The sequence below is a fragment of the Boleophthalmus pectinirostris genome, unplaced genomic scaffold (assembly GCF_026225935.1).
Source record: "Boleophthalmus pectinirostris isolate CB_2022bp ecotype Guang Dong unplaced genomic scaffold, ASM2622593v1 HiC_scaffold_20, whole genome shotgun sequence".
NCBI classification, from domain to species: domain Eukaryota; kingdom Metazoa; phylum Chordata; class Actinopteri; order Gobiiformes; family Gobiidae; genus Boleophthalmus; species Boleophthalmus pectinirostris.
The window spans coordinates 17,854,094-17,871,918 of record NW_026571153.1 but is presented as its reverse complement, the minus strand read 5'-3'; the positions used below and the strand labels follow the sequence as shown (position 1 = coordinate 17,871,918).

General features: G+C 46.3%; 2 protein-coding genes across 2 annotated transcripts; both read right to left on the bottom strand.

The window, feature by feature from the left end:
* Window positions 1-1,952: 1,952 nt before the first annotated feature.
* On the bottom strand, window positions 1,953-4,823 carry LOC110159473 (claudin domain-containing protein 1-like). Its single transcript, XM_020924032.1, has 4 exons — window positions 4,532-4,823; window positions 3,294-3,401; window positions 3,046-3,183; window positions 1,953-2,173 (listed from the first exon to the last, which is right to left on the bottom strand). Exons 1-4 carry the CDS (start codon window positions 4,821-4,823, stop codon window positions 1,953-1,955), a joined length of 759 nt encoding a protein of 252 aa, XP_020779691.1.
* A 5,192-nt stretch (window positions 4,824-10,015) lies between these two features.
* LOC129409900 (integumentary mucin C.1-like) lies at window positions 10,016-17,787 on the bottom strand. The gene is made up of 11 exons (XM_055156830.1): window positions 17,632-17,787; window positions 12,757-12,972; window positions 12,438-12,470; window positions 11,932-12,111; window positions 11,797-11,861; window positions 11,456-11,610; window positions 11,074-11,384; window positions 10,939-11,003; window positions 10,596-10,750; window positions 10,477-10,524; window positions 10,016-10,352 (listed from the first exon to the last, which is right to left on the bottom strand). The coding sequence occupies exons 1-11, from the start codon at window positions 17,785-17,787 to the stop codon at window positions 10,267-10,269; spliced, it is 1,470 nt and encodes a 489-aa protein (XP_055012805.1). The 3' UTR covers window positions 10,016-10,266.
* Between the last annotated feature and the right edge of the window lie 38 nt (window positions 17,788-17,825).

The following is a 17,825-nucleotide window of genomic DNA, read 5'->3' as shown; positions in this document are numbered from 1 at the left end:
AACATCAAAATACACAATGTGAACTGCTCGGGCATACGGTTTACTGCGTATTCATAACTGGGATGGATACACGCCAGTTAGTGATTCTGTATTTCTGGGTTTCAGATGACGTTGCAAAATTAGGACAGTTGGCGTAGCAATTAACAATTTTTTAAAGGGCCCATACTACCATTTTCCTCATCAAAAACATACCTGGTTGTGTTTTGTTTCATTCACACGTTTAACACACAAACCCTGCATATTTAGGCTCTGTTTTTCTCTCAGACAGAGAACATTCTGATCCACCTTGTGATGTCATGTGGGTTAGGGTTACACAGGAAGTGCTTCAGTAAAATCAATTGATAATTTCAGCTTTGGAATTGCCAGTCTCTCCTGAACTAAAGGTAAAATGTAGCTGTTAACTTGAAAACCACCGCTTCATGACATCACAAGGTGGAACAGCATTTTAAGACAAACAAAAAAACAACTCCAGGTATGTTTTCTTGAGGAGGTAACAACATTTTAACTTGTCTTAAAGCTCACAAGAGGCAATTTTGTGTAATATGGGACCTTTAAAATAAAATTGTGTATTGGAAAATGTCCTCACAATGTCATTTGGAACTGGAAGTTGAAACCCATTATAGGCTAATAATGTTAATACAGATGGGGGAATATCAAATTTATGTTGTTATAATGCAGATTTTTGTTGCAACACAGTGAATTCTTGGGTCTAGTCATGCAACAGCAATCATTAAGTTCAACATTTGTGAAGTACCCTTGCATATTTCATTCTAAAATGCAATACAAACTCATAAATACCTAGAAAAACAGGCATTCTGACTCAGTGGGGTTGCCTCTCCACAGCTCTGACTTGTCCCTTGGTTTGATTTGGTCTCCATGAAGATCGAAAGTTTTAATACCATACTGTGAAACATTCCAGACAAAGCAATAAGCCTTCAAGCCCCTATATGTTCAAAGTGTCACTTCGTATAGGACCAATTTGGATCACTACCAACCAGAAAAATACTACAAGAAAAGTATAGAAGTATAGTAAGAATACGGTCTGGCCCAGTATTCTTGCCATAACTACAGCCACAGTGAAATGAGCTACTGAACTAGCAGTACCTAGAGGACTACAAGGGAGAGTGAGGAGGAGCAGAGTCAATCAAATAGATATCACAGGCCTATATGTAGTGACCAAAAGCTGCAGCACACTCAGTTTCATACAAACTGTAAATTAAGCAAAACGTTAGAAAGCAGGACTGGTCCATGGATATGTAGAGATTGTGCAAAAGTGTCTTTCAATGTGTCTTTTTATCCTTCTTTGCCATGTGGTAATAAAGGATTTTCAGAATCTTCTTGAATGCCTCAGCTTTTTTTATAGTCACAATTAGATTGAAATGAGAGTTCATGCTAATCATCATATTTGACTTTTCCATTTGAATTTGAACACTAATTTACAGCTGATTTATTGTGTTTTTTTTTTTTGTATTTGACACTGTAAATGAAATTTTTTGGACTGAAATGGCAAAAAAGATTTACTAGGTACCACATACACAGTTTAGAAGCAAAAAAAAAAAAGAAAGTAGATTGTGTTCAGTCCCATTTGTACTCAAACCACCAATATACTGTATCATTTTTAGTGCAAAAATGGTCACACGTTGCTTGCTATATACCACACCGTCTCCACACAGGCTCCTGTCAGTGGTCATACGTGTGCTTTTCATTGAAGTACAGCATACAATCAAATGAAATGAAACTGTACTAGAAATGATTAAGGCTTTTGCTGATCAATACTTATGCTTACTTATTATGGTGGCACAGTTGTTCCGCGCGCTCAACGTTCACTTTAATCCATTAGGGGGCACAACACAGAGATTAACCCACATCCCGCTGCTGTGACATCGTTTTCAACTGCATCTTGGTATGGAAGTGGGGTATTAAATTATAGAAGGTAAGCTGTGTGAATAACTCTATGCAACCCTGTAGGCAGTCATCCGGTAGTAGTTTTGACTGTGGCTTCGCGCAGCCCACACCAGCAGAGCAGCAGACATCATGTGGAGAGGGGAGGAAATCAGGGCCAAATACAAGGACCAACCTAAGGCCCCATCCACCTTATCTGGAAGCATTGATACACGGTGAAGTAGATCCATTCCAGCCAGATAGCAGCACACTGTGGCCAAAGTACACAGACCTTAAGAACAAGAAGGATATGAGTTTAGATTGGAGATCATAATGATTGTTAGTATAATTAAAATATAAAAAATGTTCAGGCCTGTGTTCAAAGCCTAAAAACAAATGTTACGATACAGAAAAAATATGCACTATGTAACTTTTTGGTTGAAGCCCTGTCACCTGCTTGTTTCTATGGATATGTCATTGCTCTCCCTGAAATGTTCCACAGTATGATATTACACAGATCTACATTACATTTATTCAATTACAGGTGGTTTTATAGCTCATGAATACCTAGAAAAACAGGTATTCTGACTGTGAGCGGGGCCGCCTCTCCACAGATCTGACCTGTAACTTGGTCTGGTTTGGTCTCCATGAAGATAGAAAGGTTTAACACCATGGGTAAGAAATTGTTCAGTAATAATTTTCTTACTTTGAACAAAATTATCTTGAAATCGGGGTTAGGGTAATCATCATATTTGGCTTTTCCTTTTTCCCCCGATTTAGAGCACATTTCTATAGTCTGACTATTGTTTATTGTGGTGCAGGATCAGTTCAAACATTTATGGATATACTGTATAATGTTGTAAGAGTCTGCCCCGGGGCAGCTGTGGCTACAGTGGTTGCTCAGCACCACCAGTAATGCAATGTAAAGTGTCTTTGAGTGTCCATAAAAGCATTGACTCAAATGCATCATTATTTTACAGTGTTGTGAAATAACATGATAGACAGATGAGACTGGTGACGACTGGCATTGGAAGAAAAAACACTGCATTATTTCACATTATCTTGAATTAATTCTTCCTTTTGGTAGTCCTCAAATAAAATGACCACATTTTGCTCACAAATTTGCTTCATAAAGAAAACCAAAGCAAAATATTTTGATCTTACCGGCAATTAAGTGAAATACTCCTATGGCCAGGGTTGGGGTGAGGCTTCGGCACAGACAAGCACAGAACCCAATGAGCGCTGCCAACACTATCAGACCCAGAGACACCAGAGGAAGCAGGAACTGGCACCTCCACAGGTCTACACAGTAGAAGCACAAGCAATATGTCTGCCAACTTGTAATTCAACCACTTTACTTTATTCTTTAAATGACACAAGCTGTTTTATATTATGAGACATGACAGACTTACAGGTACGCAGCAGGTCTTCTCCACTGTTGTGATTGCCTGGTTCTTTGTACTTGGGTATAAACTGCTGAGAGAGAGTGAAGCTTCGGCACTCCAGGACAAACTTGGTATCTGAAAGAGGTCACATCAAAGACATATATGGAAGCACTAAACAACATGGAGTTATGCTTTATGTAGTTTTAACACACAGTACGGAGTGGTGTTCCTTCACTAAATAATAAAACATGCCACACAAAGCAACACCATCTCTAGACCCTCCCCTCGCTAAATTTACAGCCACAAGTGTGACTATAGCGAGCAGGATTGCATCACCACAAACCTGACTCTTACTTCATCTAGGCAAGGGTCTCCTCCTGCTGGTTTCTTGGGCTATAATATTCTCCAGGATGGCATCGCATCCATCATCACAGAGCATGTTCTGAAGTATGTGGGTTCCATTTTAACAGAATCATGCAGATGAGATGATGTGCCACCTCTATATAAAGTTACCCTATGCTTTGCATTGCTGATGCTTTAAATGGCTCATTTATTTATTTATTTGTATATTGCAGGACTAATAGACCTATAGGCATTTGCATTTTTTTAAGTAACCTAACAAGTAATGACCTTATTACTCTTACAGTAGCTTCCCGAATATTGGTGAACTGATTGGTAGACTAGACTGCAGCTTGGCATCAGGTCATTAAACAGGCCTACAGCCAACAGAGGGTAACCTATAATTAGCCTACATTTAGGCTACTCAAAGTAACCTATATTTACTTCTCTGAGAAGTTTCCAAGTACATACTTTTACTCCTACGTGAGAAGCCTATAGACTGGATCCTCTTCCAGTTTCCACTGTGGGTCTACCATTAGGTTATAAATCCTTTATGTTGATTGTATGTAATGGTTTGAGCTGCTCCTATAGGCCTACCCGATGTGTTTTCTTATTTTGTGGCCTATCCATTCAGATTTTGTGCATATCAGTATTTTGTCCTTTCATTGGGAACTAAATAAGGCTACCACTTCAGTGCCTATTAGGCTCTTTCCCCAAATAGAGTACAACACTACTTACTGTTTATTTTGAGAAATTTCCTTGGACCAATACTTTGTAGGCTACTCCTATTTGAAGTAGGACCTAACGTAACTGTAGGCCTCCTCTCAGGCACTTGAGTAGCCTACAATCTGTCACTAATATAGGCTACATCTAAAAATAAAGTTTATTATCCTATGCCAGGATATTGCGTCCAAAACGTAGCCTACCTGGATCCTTGTACCACTGAGCGTTGGCTGGCACCAAAACGCACCGCCACCAGAGGCCCACTGTTCCGTTCAGGCGGAAAAGCGTGTCACTGTACGTTTTCTCGTCAAACTCTCCATCCATGAACTCTTCGTAGAGAGAGCGCAGGTCAGATGCGTTTGCTTCGCCGCGCACCGTGGGGCTGCTGTACTGGTACCAGTGCTGGGTCCCGATGGCCACAGACAGATACACGGTGGCCAGGAGGCTGAGCACACAGGCGATGACCAAAGCGGTGGCGAAACGGTTGTCAACCATTATTCATCAATCCACCAGCACGTCTAACGGAATTAATATGGGAACAGGAGTCGAGTCGTAATATTCTGCAAAACCGAGACTGTATTTTCCAAGCCTAATTCTTCAAATTCGCTTTGTCATGGTTGAAAAGATGCAGGCAAATACACCAGAACTTGATAGACAAATAACAGCCTATAGCCTACTCATCTTTTTCACGGAGCCTCCAATGCGCGGCGCTTAAGCCGACAGCTCGCGGGTACCATCTGTTCGCTTGTCCCACTTCCACAGATGGTGGGTGCTGCTCGGCTTCAACAGATAGCACACAGCGCTTTCTCTCTATATACAAGCTCTTTTGTGCATCAGCACAACACGAATGGGAACTTACTATTCAAGTTTTATTCGCCCTAAGGTAATTTTCAAAGTCGGTTATAGTTTAGGTTAGAGCCTATCCTATATATGCAGCATTGAGGCTGGTGCTTCCCATGGATACTTCCATGATATCGAGTTGAACACTAATCCCAGCTTTTTCCTCTTCCGGTTCCTTTAACATAAAAGCCATTTCAATGTCACAACTTTTTTTTTAAAACAAATTAAGTAGGCTAATGGTTCAAACATAGCCTATGGGCTATTGAAACATTCTGGTAGTGGCCCTACACGATTTCATGGAAAGTTAAAAGCATAGGCCTACTTCACTACTAGATGCTCTACATGAGCAGTGCAGAAGGCAGTAACTATAGTTACGATGTAAGGGATTACTGTATTCATATTACTTTTAAAATAACGTAGTAATGTAAATTACATTTGGAAATTTGGTATTTATTAGATTACAGTTCTTTGCTCTAGTCACTTTTAGTCAACCTACCAAAAAGCCTTGGCAAATCCATATAATGGAACCATGTCGTAAAACAAATACAGTATACAGCTATAAAACTAATCTGATTCTGATTCTGAACCAAAATAAGAGGCTACAAAATAAGTTTATGAAGAACTGTGCCTGACCCCTCTGCTTGAAATTAGGTTCTAACACTGAAATTAGGAGTTGGTTCCTGAGCTGTAAGTTTCCCATTTTTCCCATTTTCCAAGTAAGTTACAGTAATAATAAATAATTGAATTACTTTTAAAATAAAGAAATCTGATTACTAATTAGATTACTTTTAGAAGGAGTATGGCTAATTAGTCAGTAATTACTTTTGTGAAACACTATATGAGTACGGGATGTTTTCAGAAAACAGATGTAATAGAATCAAACAAAGGACTGAGAAATGTCCCATTCTGTGAATGAACATGGGTAGGTCTAGGCCAGGGCCAGAAATGTGCTTAAAAATCATATGGGGGTCAGAAACTCTTTAAAAAGTAATAGTTAAGTTAAATTACTCCTTGCAAATAAAGTAGCAGTTCAAGTTAATAAAATGGCCAAAGAAAACATCTATTAATTGCAAAAAGTTTTCAGCATTGTCATCCTTATACCTGATGGAATGGAAACCAAGATCAGTAACAATATTGGGCCATATGAGGTCATTGTAACTATTTCCATTGTGTGGGTCGAGATACTTGTTACTTTATGACTTCTTTGACAAAGAGGGAAACTAACAACATTTGAGAAAGTTATAATATTTATTTATTTTTTTTCTCTTTGAACATTCACAGTAACAAGGACAAGATCCTTTAATTTCATATTTAACATAACCTACTGGGTATTCTGTGAGCAGACTCCTGCTGTACATATCCTAAGCTAAACAAAAACCCATACAAAAGTGAAAGTGCAATGAGTAATGCAACAAAAACACTATCAATAAATGTTGCAGCAAATTATTAACCATTTTGTCCAATTTATAGTTAAGGGTTGCGCCACTTGATACTGCAACACATTTAATATTGTAGAACATTTATTAGATGGTTCAATATTTCAGATGTAATCAATATTAAAATAACTATAATAAATTAAGTTACCTGTTGATGTGGATGTTGTGGTTGTTGTAGTTGTTGTAGTTGTAACAGTAGCAGGTGTAAAATCTGGAAAAGAAAACATTAATTAAAATAAACTAATTTGTTTATGAGATTATGGCTGTACGTTATTTTGTTATACATTCTGGTCACAGCAATATTTCCAAAAGTCCTGTTCTGGAGAGAATCTGCAAGACTGTTAGTTGCTGGAAGATCGGCCACTGGCACTGAAGATGGAAATTTAATTGTCACATCTACTTCAGTGGCATTGACTTTGATCTGTTGTGCGGAGGATCTGTATTCAAAAACATCAAACAAAACACAAACATTAAATCACCTGAATGAGTCAGTAAATGCCAAAATTAACTGTGCAATGTGGAACTGTATTGTGAATATTGAGCAAATTGCCCCATGTTTGGAAAAGGACAAATGGTGAATTAATTAGTATTATTCACCTGTAATTAATTGGCTTAAATCTTACCTAAATCTGTTTACACTGCATATAGAACCTGGAACTTGATAGCTTTCGTCGAGTTTGGTTTTACACTAAAACAGGATCAACTGATTAATATGTTAAATTAGGGTTCACATATACATAATGCACAGATGTACTTACATTCTTTTCTACTTTGGATTTCAGAGTTTTATATTTTTCATTGGTAGGGTCTTCATAATCGGGTAAAAAGGGTTCAAACTTCAAAGTTGCTGTGACTTCATAATTTGATGTTGTGGCTTGGGGAGCAGTGGTGGTTGTAGTTGTAGTGGGCGGAGCAGCTGTAGTTGTTGGGGCAGTTGTTGTTGTAGTTGTTGGGGCAGTTGTTTTTGTGGTTGTTGTTGTGGTTGTTGCTGGGGCAGTTGTTGTTGTAGTTGTTAGGGCAGTTGTGGTTGTTATTGGGGCAGTTGTTGAGGTTGTTGTTGGGGCAGTTGTTGTGGTTGTTGGTGCAGTTGTTGTTGTGGTTGTTATTGGGGCAGTTGTTGTGGGGGTTGCTGGGGCAGTTGTTGTTGTAGTTGTTAGGGCAGTTGTGGTTGTTATTGGGGCAGTTGTTGAGGTTGTTGTTGGGGCAGTTGTTGTGGTTGTTGGTGCAGTTGTTGTTGTGGTTGTTATTGGGGCAGTTGTTGTGGTTGTTGCTGGGGCAGTTGTTGTTGTTGTGGTTGTTGCTGGGGCAGTTGTTGTAGTTTTTGGGGCAGTTGTTGTTGTAGTTGTTGGTGCAGTTGTTGTTGTGGTTGTTGCTGGGGCAGTTGTTGTTGTTGTAGTTGTTGGTGCAGTTGTTGTGGTTGTCGGGGCAGTTGTTGTTGTGGTTGTCGGGCAGTTGTTGTGGTTGTCGGGGCAGTTGTTGTGGTTGTTGGGGCAGTTGTTGTTGTGGTTGTCGGGGCAGTTGTTGTGGTTGTTGGGGCAGTTGTTGTTGTGGTTGTCGGGGCAGTTATTGTGGTTGTTGGGACAGCTGTTGTTGTGGTTGTTGGTGCAGTTGTTGTTGTGGTTGTTGTTGGGGCAGTTGTGGTTGTTATTGGGGCAGTTGTTGTGGTTGTTGCTGGGGCAGTTGTTGTTGTTGTAGTTGTTGTTGTTGGGGCAGTTGTTGTTGTGGTTATTGGGACAGCTGTTGTTGTGGTTGTTGGTGCAGTTGTTGTAGTTGTTGGAGCAGTTGTTGTTGTGGTTGTTGGTGCAGTTGTTGTTGTGGTTGTTGCTGGGGCAGTTGTTGTAGTTTTTGGGGCAGTTGTTGTTGTAGCTGTTGTGGTTGTTGTTGTAGGTCCAGACTGGACCGTCCAGTTGTTGTTGTAGGTCCAGTTGTTGTGGTAGATCCAGTTGTTGTTGTGGGTCACTTTTCAGCATAGTTATATCACTGTAGTAACACAGCAGCAGAGCTAACTTGGTCAAGAGGAGATTAAAAGCCTTAGTTAAAGGTCATATATTACAGAAAATGTATGTTTGTGAGCTTTAAGACATGTTATATTGTTGTTACCTCATCAAAAACATTCCTGGAGTCATGTTTTGTTTCATTCACACATGTTGAGTAATACTACATCTCCAAAGTTCATGATGCTCTGTTCTACCCTGTGATGTCATGTGTATAGCTACCTTTATAGCTACTTTTAATTCAGTAGAGATTGGCAATTCCAGGTCTGAAATCATCCAAATGATTCTAATTAAAGTGCATGGAGTTTAAAAACACAGCGGAGCACTTCCTGTATTACCACGTGGCATTATAAGGTGGAATCATAGTGTTTTCTGTTTGAGAGAGGAACTCAACCTAAACATGCAGGGTTCCTATGTTAAACATGTGTGAATGAAACAAAACTGAAGAAACAACTTTATAACATATATCAGAAAATAGGGTAATATGGGCCCTTTAAGACTCAGATGAGATCTGTCTCTCTTTGACCAAGTCTTTGTGCACATATTCTTATCAGTGCTGTAGTGTGAGTGTGTGGACAGTGCATATACACTGTGATAAACCCTCGTCATCACATGTAACCACCTGAGCGTGTAGCGGAGCAGAGCTTTAGGTCACCAAGGCTCAAAGGCACAGTGTTGGTCAGAAGTGGCGCTCTTACGCACAGTTCTTCAGTCCTTTACAAGACCGTTTTCTTTGGTCCTCCAGAAAAAGAAAAAAAAAGATTCTACAGATTCTAAAGTTTTAGCTTCAACCATATGCAGAGCGCAGATCATGCCACTCATCCTCCCCTAGCCTCGGGAAAACCCCACTTTGCTCCTAGTTCATCATTTATGCTCACCATCTAGATCTGCATTACAAATTATTGGATGAAGCAGTGAGCGTCAAGTCTGTTGCTTTTTCTAATGCATTTTTGTAAGTAGCTACTTTAATATTTTATAATCATATATAGCAGAAGGCCTATTGTGTGTGTAAAACTGGTCACATGACACAGCACACACACCCTTCCTTGTGAGTCCACACTGAATTTGAAACTGGTTTCAGTCCATTGGCTGTGAACTCATGTGGTGAAAATGCATCAATTGCAAGATCCAATATTTATTAAATAATTCAATCTTTAATTATTGAATGAAAAACATTTTATTAACCTTTTTTTTTTTACCTCTCTAACATAACTTATTGGCTATTTTGTGAGCAGCTTTCAGGATGTCTTGCCTTTTAAGTCAAGTTATCACTTAGGTTTATACCCAAAAGACACAAGGACTCAAAAACCTTTGATTTTGTTAAGGCTTGACACAAAAAAACACAATGCACACAAAAATAAGTAAGAACATTGATTATGATAATAGTTTATTTTAATTTTAACAAAAATGTGATTAACAAAACTTCAAGAGCTGGTGAAGTTAGGCAGGCTTGCTCCCCTATGTCTACCTTAGGGCAGCTATGGATATAGAAGCAGCATTTCACTAACAAGGGTCTGGTAAACAAGGCTAATGCAGAATTATTATTATTATTATATATTATTTTTCTGCTAAAAGACATACATAATGTGAAAATGAAACAAATTGCAGGTTTTTATACACACCTGGAAACAGAATGTGTGATGATAAATGTGCAGATCATGCTGTATTCTACAGTAGATGTGCCAGTAGATAAGACAGAAACATGAAGAAAAATGTATTGCCAAAGCTGATCTTGAGGGTTGCTCCACTTGATGCTGCAACATATTTTTAAAATTGTATGATAAAACAACTATTAGATAGTTCAATATTTTTAATGGCCAATAATAAAGTAATAAAGCCAATAATAAAGCCAGTAATAAAATAACTATAATAAATTACCTGTGGTTGATGTTGTTGTGGTTGTTGTAGTTTGCGCAGGTGTAAAAGCTGAAAAAGAAAAACATGAATTAAAATAACCTAATTTGTATTTAAGATGTACATTGTTTTGTTATACATACAGGTCACAACAACATTCCCAAAAGTGCTATTCCCCTTCTGGAGAGAATCTGCAAGATTGTTAGGTGTTGGAAGATCAGCCACTGGCACTGAAGATGGAAATTTAATTGTCATATCGACTTCAGTGGCATTGACTCTGATCTGTTGTGCGGAGGATCTGTATTCAAAAACATCACAGAAAACAAACAAACATTAAATCACCTGAATGAATTTGTAAAAGCCAAAATTAAGTGTGCAACGTGGAACTGTAGTGTGAATATTTAGCAGATTGCCCCATGTTTGGAAAAGGACAAATGGTGAATTAATTAGTATTATTCACCTGTAATGAATTGGCTTAAATCTTACCTAAATCTGTTTACACTGCATACAGAACCTGGAACTTGATAGCTTTCGTCGAGTTTGGCTTTACACTAAAACAGGATCAATTGATTAATATGTTAAATTAGGGTTCACATATACATAATGCACAGATGTACTTACATTCTTTTCTACTTGGGATTTCAGAGTTTTATATTTTTCACTGGTAGGGTCTTCATAATCGGGTAAAAAGGGTTCAAACTTCAAAGTTGCTGTGACTTCATAATTTGATGTTGTGGTTGTTGCAGCAGTTGTTGTTGTGGTTGTTGGGGCAGTTGTTGTTGTGGTTGTTGGGGCAGTTGTTGTTGTGGTTGTTGGGGCAGTTGTTGTTGTGGTTGTTGGGGCAGTTGTTGTTGTGGTTGTTGGGGCAGTTGTTGTTGTGGTTGTTGGGGAAGTTGTTGTTGTGGTTGTTGTAGTTTGCGCAGGTGTAAAAGCTGAAAAAGAAAAACACGAATTAAAATAACCTAATTTGTTTTTAAGCTTTACGTTCTTTTGTTATACATACAGGTCACAACAACATTCCCAAAAGTGTCATTCCCCTTCTGGAGAGAATCTACAAGATTGTCAGTTGCTGGAAGATCGGCCTCTGGCACTGAAGCTGGAAATTTAATTGTCATATCTACTATAGTGCCATTGTTTTCTATCCGTTGTGCGGAGGATCTGTATTCAAAAACATCACACAAAACACAAGCATTAAATCACCTGAATGAATTACTAAAAGCCAAAATTAACTGTACTCTGTGGAACTGTAATGTGAATATTTAGCAGATTGCCCCATGTTTGGAAAAGGAAAAATGGTGAATTAATTAGTATTATTCACCTGTAATGAATTGGCTTAAATCTTACCTAAATCTGTTTACACTGCATACAGAACCTGGAACTCCAAAGCTTTCGTCGAGTTTGGTTTTACACTAAAACGGGATCAGTTGATTAATATGTTAAATTAGGGTGCACATATACATAATGCACAGATGTACTTACCTTGTTTTCTACTTTGGATTTCAGAGTTTTATATTTTTCACTGGTAGGGTCTTCATAATCGGGTAAAAAGGGTTCATTATTCAAAGATGTTGAGACTTCATAATTTGATGTAGTGGCTTGGGGAGCAGTGGTGGTTGTAGTTGTATTGGGAGGAGCAGCTGTTGTGGTGGTGGTTGGGAGCTGTTGTGGTAGTGGTTGTTGTTGTTGGGGCAGCTGTTGTGGTGGTGGTTGGGACCGCTGTTATGGTGGTGGTTGGGACCGCTGTTGTGGTGGTGGTTGGGACCGTTGTAGTTGTTGGGGCAGCTGTTGTTGTGGTGGTTGGGCGCTGTTGTGTGTGTGGTGTTGTGTTGGGACCGCTGTTGTGGTTGTTGGGGAGTTGTGGTGGTTGGGACCGCTGTTGTGGTGGTGGTTGGGGCCGCTGTTGTGGTGGTGGTTCGGGCAGCTGTAGTTGTTGGGGCAGCTGTTGTGGTGGTGGTTTGGACCGCTGTTGTGGTGGTGGTTGGGACCGCTGTTGTGGTGGTGGTTGGGACCGCTGTTGTGGTGGTGGTTGGGGCAGCTGTTGTGTGGTGGGTGGTGGGACCGCTGTGGTGGTGGTTGGGACCGCTGTTGTGGTGGTGGTTGGGACCGCTGTGTGTGGTGGTTGGGACCGCTGTTGTTGTTGGGGCAGCTGTTGCGGCGGTGGTTGGGGCAGCTGTTGCGGCGGTGGTTGGGGCAGCTGTTGCGGCGGTGGTTGGGGCAGCTGTTGTGGCGGTGGTTGGGGCCGCTGTTGTGGTGGTGGTTGGGACCGCTGTTGTTGGGGTGGTGGTGGTTGGGGCAGCTTGTGGTGGTGGTTGGGGCAGCTGTTGTGGTGGTGGTTGGGGCAGCTGTTGTGGTGGTGGTTGGGGCAGCTGTAGTTGTTGGGGCAGCTGTTGTGGTGGTGGTTGGGACCGCTGTTGTGGTGGTGGTTGGGACCGCTGTTGTGGTGGTGGTTGGGACCGCTGTTGTGGTGGTTGGGGCAGCTGTTGTGGTGGTGGTGGGACCGCTGTGTGGTGGTTGGGGCAGCTGTTGTGGTGGTGGTTGGGGCAGCTGTAGTTGTTGGGGCAGCTGTTGGGCAGCTGTGTTGGTTGGGGGGCTGTTGTGTGGTGGTGGTTGGGGACGCTGTTGTGGTGGTGGTTGGGACCGCTGTTGGTGGTGGTGGTTGGGACCGCTGGTTGGTGGTTGGGGCCGCTGTTTGTGGGTGGTTGGGACCGCTGTGTGGTGGTGGTTGGGGCAGCTGTTGTTGTTGGGGCAGCTGTGTGTTGTGGTGGTGGTTGGGGCAGCTGTTGTTGTGTTGGGGCAGCTGTTGTGGTGGTGGTTGGGACCGCTGTTGTTGTGGTGGTGGTTGGGACCGCTGTTGTGGTGGTTGGGACCGCTGTTGTGGTGGTGGTTGGGAACCTGTTGTGTGGTTGGGGCAGCTTGTTGTGGTGGTGGTTGGGACCGCTGTTGTGGTTGGGGCAGCTGTTGTGGTGGTGGTTGGGGCAGCTGTTGTTTGTTGGGGCAGCTGTTGTGGTGGTGGTTGGGGCAGCTGTTGTGGTGGTGGTTGGGACCGCTGTTGTGGTGGTTGGTTGGGACCGCTGTTTGTTGGTGGTGGTTGGGACCGCTGTTGTGGTGTGGTGGTTGGGACGCTGTGTTGTTTGGTGGTGGTTGGGACCAGCTGTTGTGGTTGGGGCAGGTGTTGTGGTGGTGGTTGGGGCAGGTTGTGTTGTGGTGGTGGTTGGGACCGCTGTTGTGGTGGTGGTTGGGACCGCTGTTGTGGTTGGGGCAGCTGTTGTGCTGGTTGGTTGGGACCGCTGTTGGTGGGTGTTGGTGGTGTTGTGGTTGGGGCGCTGTTGTGGTGGTGGTTGGGAGCTGTGTGGTTGGGGCAGCTGTTGTGGTTGGGGCAGCTGTTGTGGTGGTGGTTGGGCAGCTGTTGTGGTGGTGGTTGGGACCGCTGTTGTTGGTGGTGGTTGGGACCGCTGTTGTGGTGGTGGTTGGGGCGCTGTTGTGGTTGGGGCAGCTGTTGTGGTGTGGTTGGGGCCGCTGTGTGTTGGTGGTGGTTGGGGCAGCTGTTGTGGTGGTGTTGGGCCGCTGTTGTGGTGGTGGTTGGGACCCGCTGTTGTGGTGGTGGTTGGGACCGCTGTTGTGGTGGTGGTTGGGACCGCTGTGTTGGTGGTTGGCGGGCAGCTGTTGGGGCTGTGGTGGTGGTTGGGGCAGCTGTTGTGGTGGTGGTTGGGCAGCTGTTGTGGTGGTGTTGGGGCAGTTGTTGTGGTGGTGTTGGGACCGCTGTTGTGGTGGTGGTTGGGGCTGTGTGGTGGGACCGCTGTTGTGGTTGGGGACCGCTGCTGTGGTCGTGGTTGGGACCGCTGTTGTGGTGGTGGTTGGGACCGCTGTTGTGGTGGTGGTTGGGACCGCTGTTGTGGTGGTGGTTGGGACTGCTGTTGTGGTTGGGGCAGCTGTTGTGGTGGTGGTTGGGGCAGCTGTTGTGGTGGTGGTTGGGGCAGCTGTTGTGTGTGTGGTGGTGGTTGGGACCGCTGTTGTGGTGGTGGTTGGGACCGCTGTGTTGGGGCAGTTGGGCCGCTGCTGTGGTGGTGGTTGGGACCGCTGTTGTGGTGGTGGTTGGGACCGCTGTTGTGGTTGGGGCAGCTGTTGTGGTGGTGGTTGGGACCGCTGTTGTGGTGGTGGTGGTTGGGCGCTGTTGGTGGTGTGGTTGGGGCAGCTGTTTGTGGTGGTGGTTGGGGCAGCTGTTGTGGTGGTGGTTGGGACCGCTGGTGGACCGCTGTTGTGGTGGTGGTTGGGACCGCTGTTGTGGTGGTTGGGCCGCTGTTGTGTGGTGGTTGGGACCGCTGTTGTGGCGGTGGTTGGGGGGCAGCTGTGTGGTTGGTTGGGGCGCTGTTGTGGTGGTGGTGGGCCGCTGTTGTGTGGTTTGGGACCGCTGTTGGTGGTGGTGGTTGGGGGCTGTGTGCGTGGTGGTTGGGGGACCGCTGTTGTGGTGGTGGTTGGGGCAGCTGTTGTGGTGGTGGTTGGGGCAGCTGTTGTGGTGGTGGTTGGGACCGCTGTTGTGGTGGTGGTTGGGACCGCTGTTGTGGTGGTGGTTGGGACCGCTGTTGTGGTGGTGGTTGGGAGGCAGCTGTGTGGTGGTTGGGGCAGCTGTTGTGGTGGTGGTTGGGGCAGCTGTTGTTGGTGGTGGTTGGGGCAGCTGTTGTGGTGGTGGTTGGGCAGCTGTTGTGGTGGTGGTTGGGGCAGCTGTTTGTGTGGTGGTTTGGGACCGCTGTGTTGTGGTGGTGGTTGGGACCGCTGTTGTGGTGGTGGTTGGGACCGCTTGTGTGGTGGGGTGCGTGGTTGGGACCGCTGTTGTGGTTGGTGGTTGGGGACCAGCGGTGGTTGTGGTGGTGGTTGGGACCGCTGTTGTGGTGGTGGTTGGGACCGCTGTTGTGGTGCGGTGGTTGGGCAGCTGTTGTTGGTGGTGGTTGGGGCAGCTGTTGTGCTTTGTGGTGGTGGTTGGGGCAGCTGTTGTGGTGGTGGTTGGGACCGCTGTTGTGGTGGTGGTTGGGACGCTGTTGTGGTGGTGGTTGGGACCGCTGTGGTGGTGGTTGGGACCGCTGGTGTGGTTGGGCCGCTGTTGTGGTGGTGGTTGGGACCGCTGTTGTGGTTGGGGCAGCTGTTGTGGTGGTGGTTGGGGCAGCTGTTGTGGTGGTGGTTGGGGCAGCTGTTGTGGTGGTGGTTGGGACCGCTGTTGTGGGTGGTGGGGGTTGGCGGTGGTGGTTGGGCAGCTGTTGTGGTGGTGGTTGGGGCAGCTGTTGTGGTGGTGGTTGGGGCAGCTGTTGTGGTGGTGGTTGGGGCGCTGTTGTTGGTTGGGCCGTGTTGTGGTGGTTGGGACCGCTGTTGTGTGGTGGTTGGGACCGCTTGCTGTGGTGGTGGTTGGGACCGCTGTTGTGTGGTGGTTGGGACCGCTGTGTTGGTGGTGGTTGGGACCGCTGTTGTGGTGGTGGTTGGGGCCGCTGTTGTGGTGGTTGGGACCGCTGTTGTGGTGGTGGTTGGGACCGCTGTTGTGGTGGTTGGGCAGCTGTTTGTGGTGGTGGTTTGGGGCAGCTGTTGTGGTGGTGGTTGGGACCTGTTGGGCTGTTGTGGTGGTGGTTGGGGCGCTGTTGTGGTGGTGGTTGGGGACCGCTGTTGTGGTGGTGGTTGGGACCGCTGTGTGTGGTGGTGTTGGACCGCTGTTGTGGTTGGGGCAGCTGTTGTGGTGGTGGTTGGGCAGCTGTTGTGGTGGTGGTTGGGGCCGCTGTTGTGGTGGTGGTTGGGACCGCTGTTGTGGTGGTGGTTGGGACCGCTGTTGTGGTTGGGGCAGCTGTTGTGGTGGTGGTTGGGGCAGCTGTTGTGGGGTGGGTTGGGGGCTGTTGTGGTGGTGGTTGGGACCGCTGTGTGGTTTGTTGTGGTGGTGGTTGGGACCGCTGTTGTGGGTGTGGTTGGGACCGCTGTTGTGGTTGGGGCAGCTGGTTGTGGTGGTGGTTGGGGGCTGTTGTGGTGGTGGTTGGGCGCTGTTGTGGTGGTGGTTGGGACCGCTGTGGTGGTGGTTGGGAGCGGCTGGTGGTTGGGCCGCTGTTGTGTGGTGGGGCGCTGTTGTGTTGTGGTGGTGGTTGGGGCGCTGTTGCGGTGGGCCGCTTGTTGGGGCGGTGTTGGGGTGTTGGGGCGCTGTTGTGGCTGTGGGTGGTGGGGTGGCTGGCGGTGGTTGGGGCAGCTGTTGTGGTGTGTTGGGACCGCTGTTGTGGTGTGTGGTGGTGGTTGGGCCGCTGTTGGTGGTTGGTGGTTGGGGCTGTTGTGGTGGTGGTTGGGACCGCTGTTGTGGCGTGGTGGTGGTGGTTGGGGTTGGGCGTGGTTGGTGGTGCTGTTGGGGCAGCTGTTGTGGTGGTGGTGTGGTGGTGGTTGGGGCTGTTGTGGTGGTGGTTGGGACCGCTGTTGTGGTGGTGGGGCGTTGTGGTTGGGGACGCTGTTGGGGCTGGTGGTGGTGGTTGGGACCGCTGTTGTGGTGGTGGCGTGGTGTGGGGCAGCTGTTGTTGGCTGTTGTGGTGGTGGTTGGGACCGCTGTTGTGGTGGTGGTTGGGACCGCTGTTGTAGTGGTGGTTGGGACCGTTGTTGTGGTCGGTGGTTGGGACCGCTGTTGTGGTGGTGGTTGGGACCGCTGTGTGGTGGTTGGGGCAGCTGTTGTCGGTGGTTGGGGGCTGTGTGTTGGGGCGCTGTTGTGGTGGTGGTTGGGGCCGCTGTTGTTGCGGTGGTTGGGGCGCTGTGGCGGTGGTTGGGACCGCTGTTGTTGCGGTGGTGGGCGTGGTTGTGTGTGGTGGTGGTTGGGACCGCTGTTTTGTGGTGGTGGGCCGTTGTTGGGGTGGTTGTGGTTGGGGCAGCTGTTGTGGTGGTGGTTGGGGCAGCTGTTTGTTGGTGTTGGGGCAGCTGTTGTGGTGGTGGTTGGGGCTTGTGGTGGTGGTTGGGACCGCTGTGGTGGTGGTTGGGCGCTGTTTGGTGGTGGTTGGGGCTGCTGTGTGGTGGTGGTTGGGGACCGCTGTTGTGGGCTGGTGGTTGGGGCGCGGTTGGTTGGGCGCTGTGTGTGTGGTGGTTGGGACCGCTGTTGTGGTGGTGGTTGGGACCGCTGTTGTGGTGGTGGTTGGGACGCTGTGTGGTGGTGGTTGGGACCGCTGTTGTGGTGGTTGGGACCGTGTTGGTGGTTGCGTGGTTGTGGGACCGCTGTTGTTGTGGTGGTTGTTGGGACCGCTGTTGTGGTGGTTGGGACCGCTGTAGTTGTTGGGACCGCTGTTGTGGTGGTGCTGGGGCAGCTGTGTTGTTGGGGCAGCTGGACCGCACAGGGCGCATTTGAGTTGTGGCGGTGGTTGGGGCCGCTGTTGTGGTGG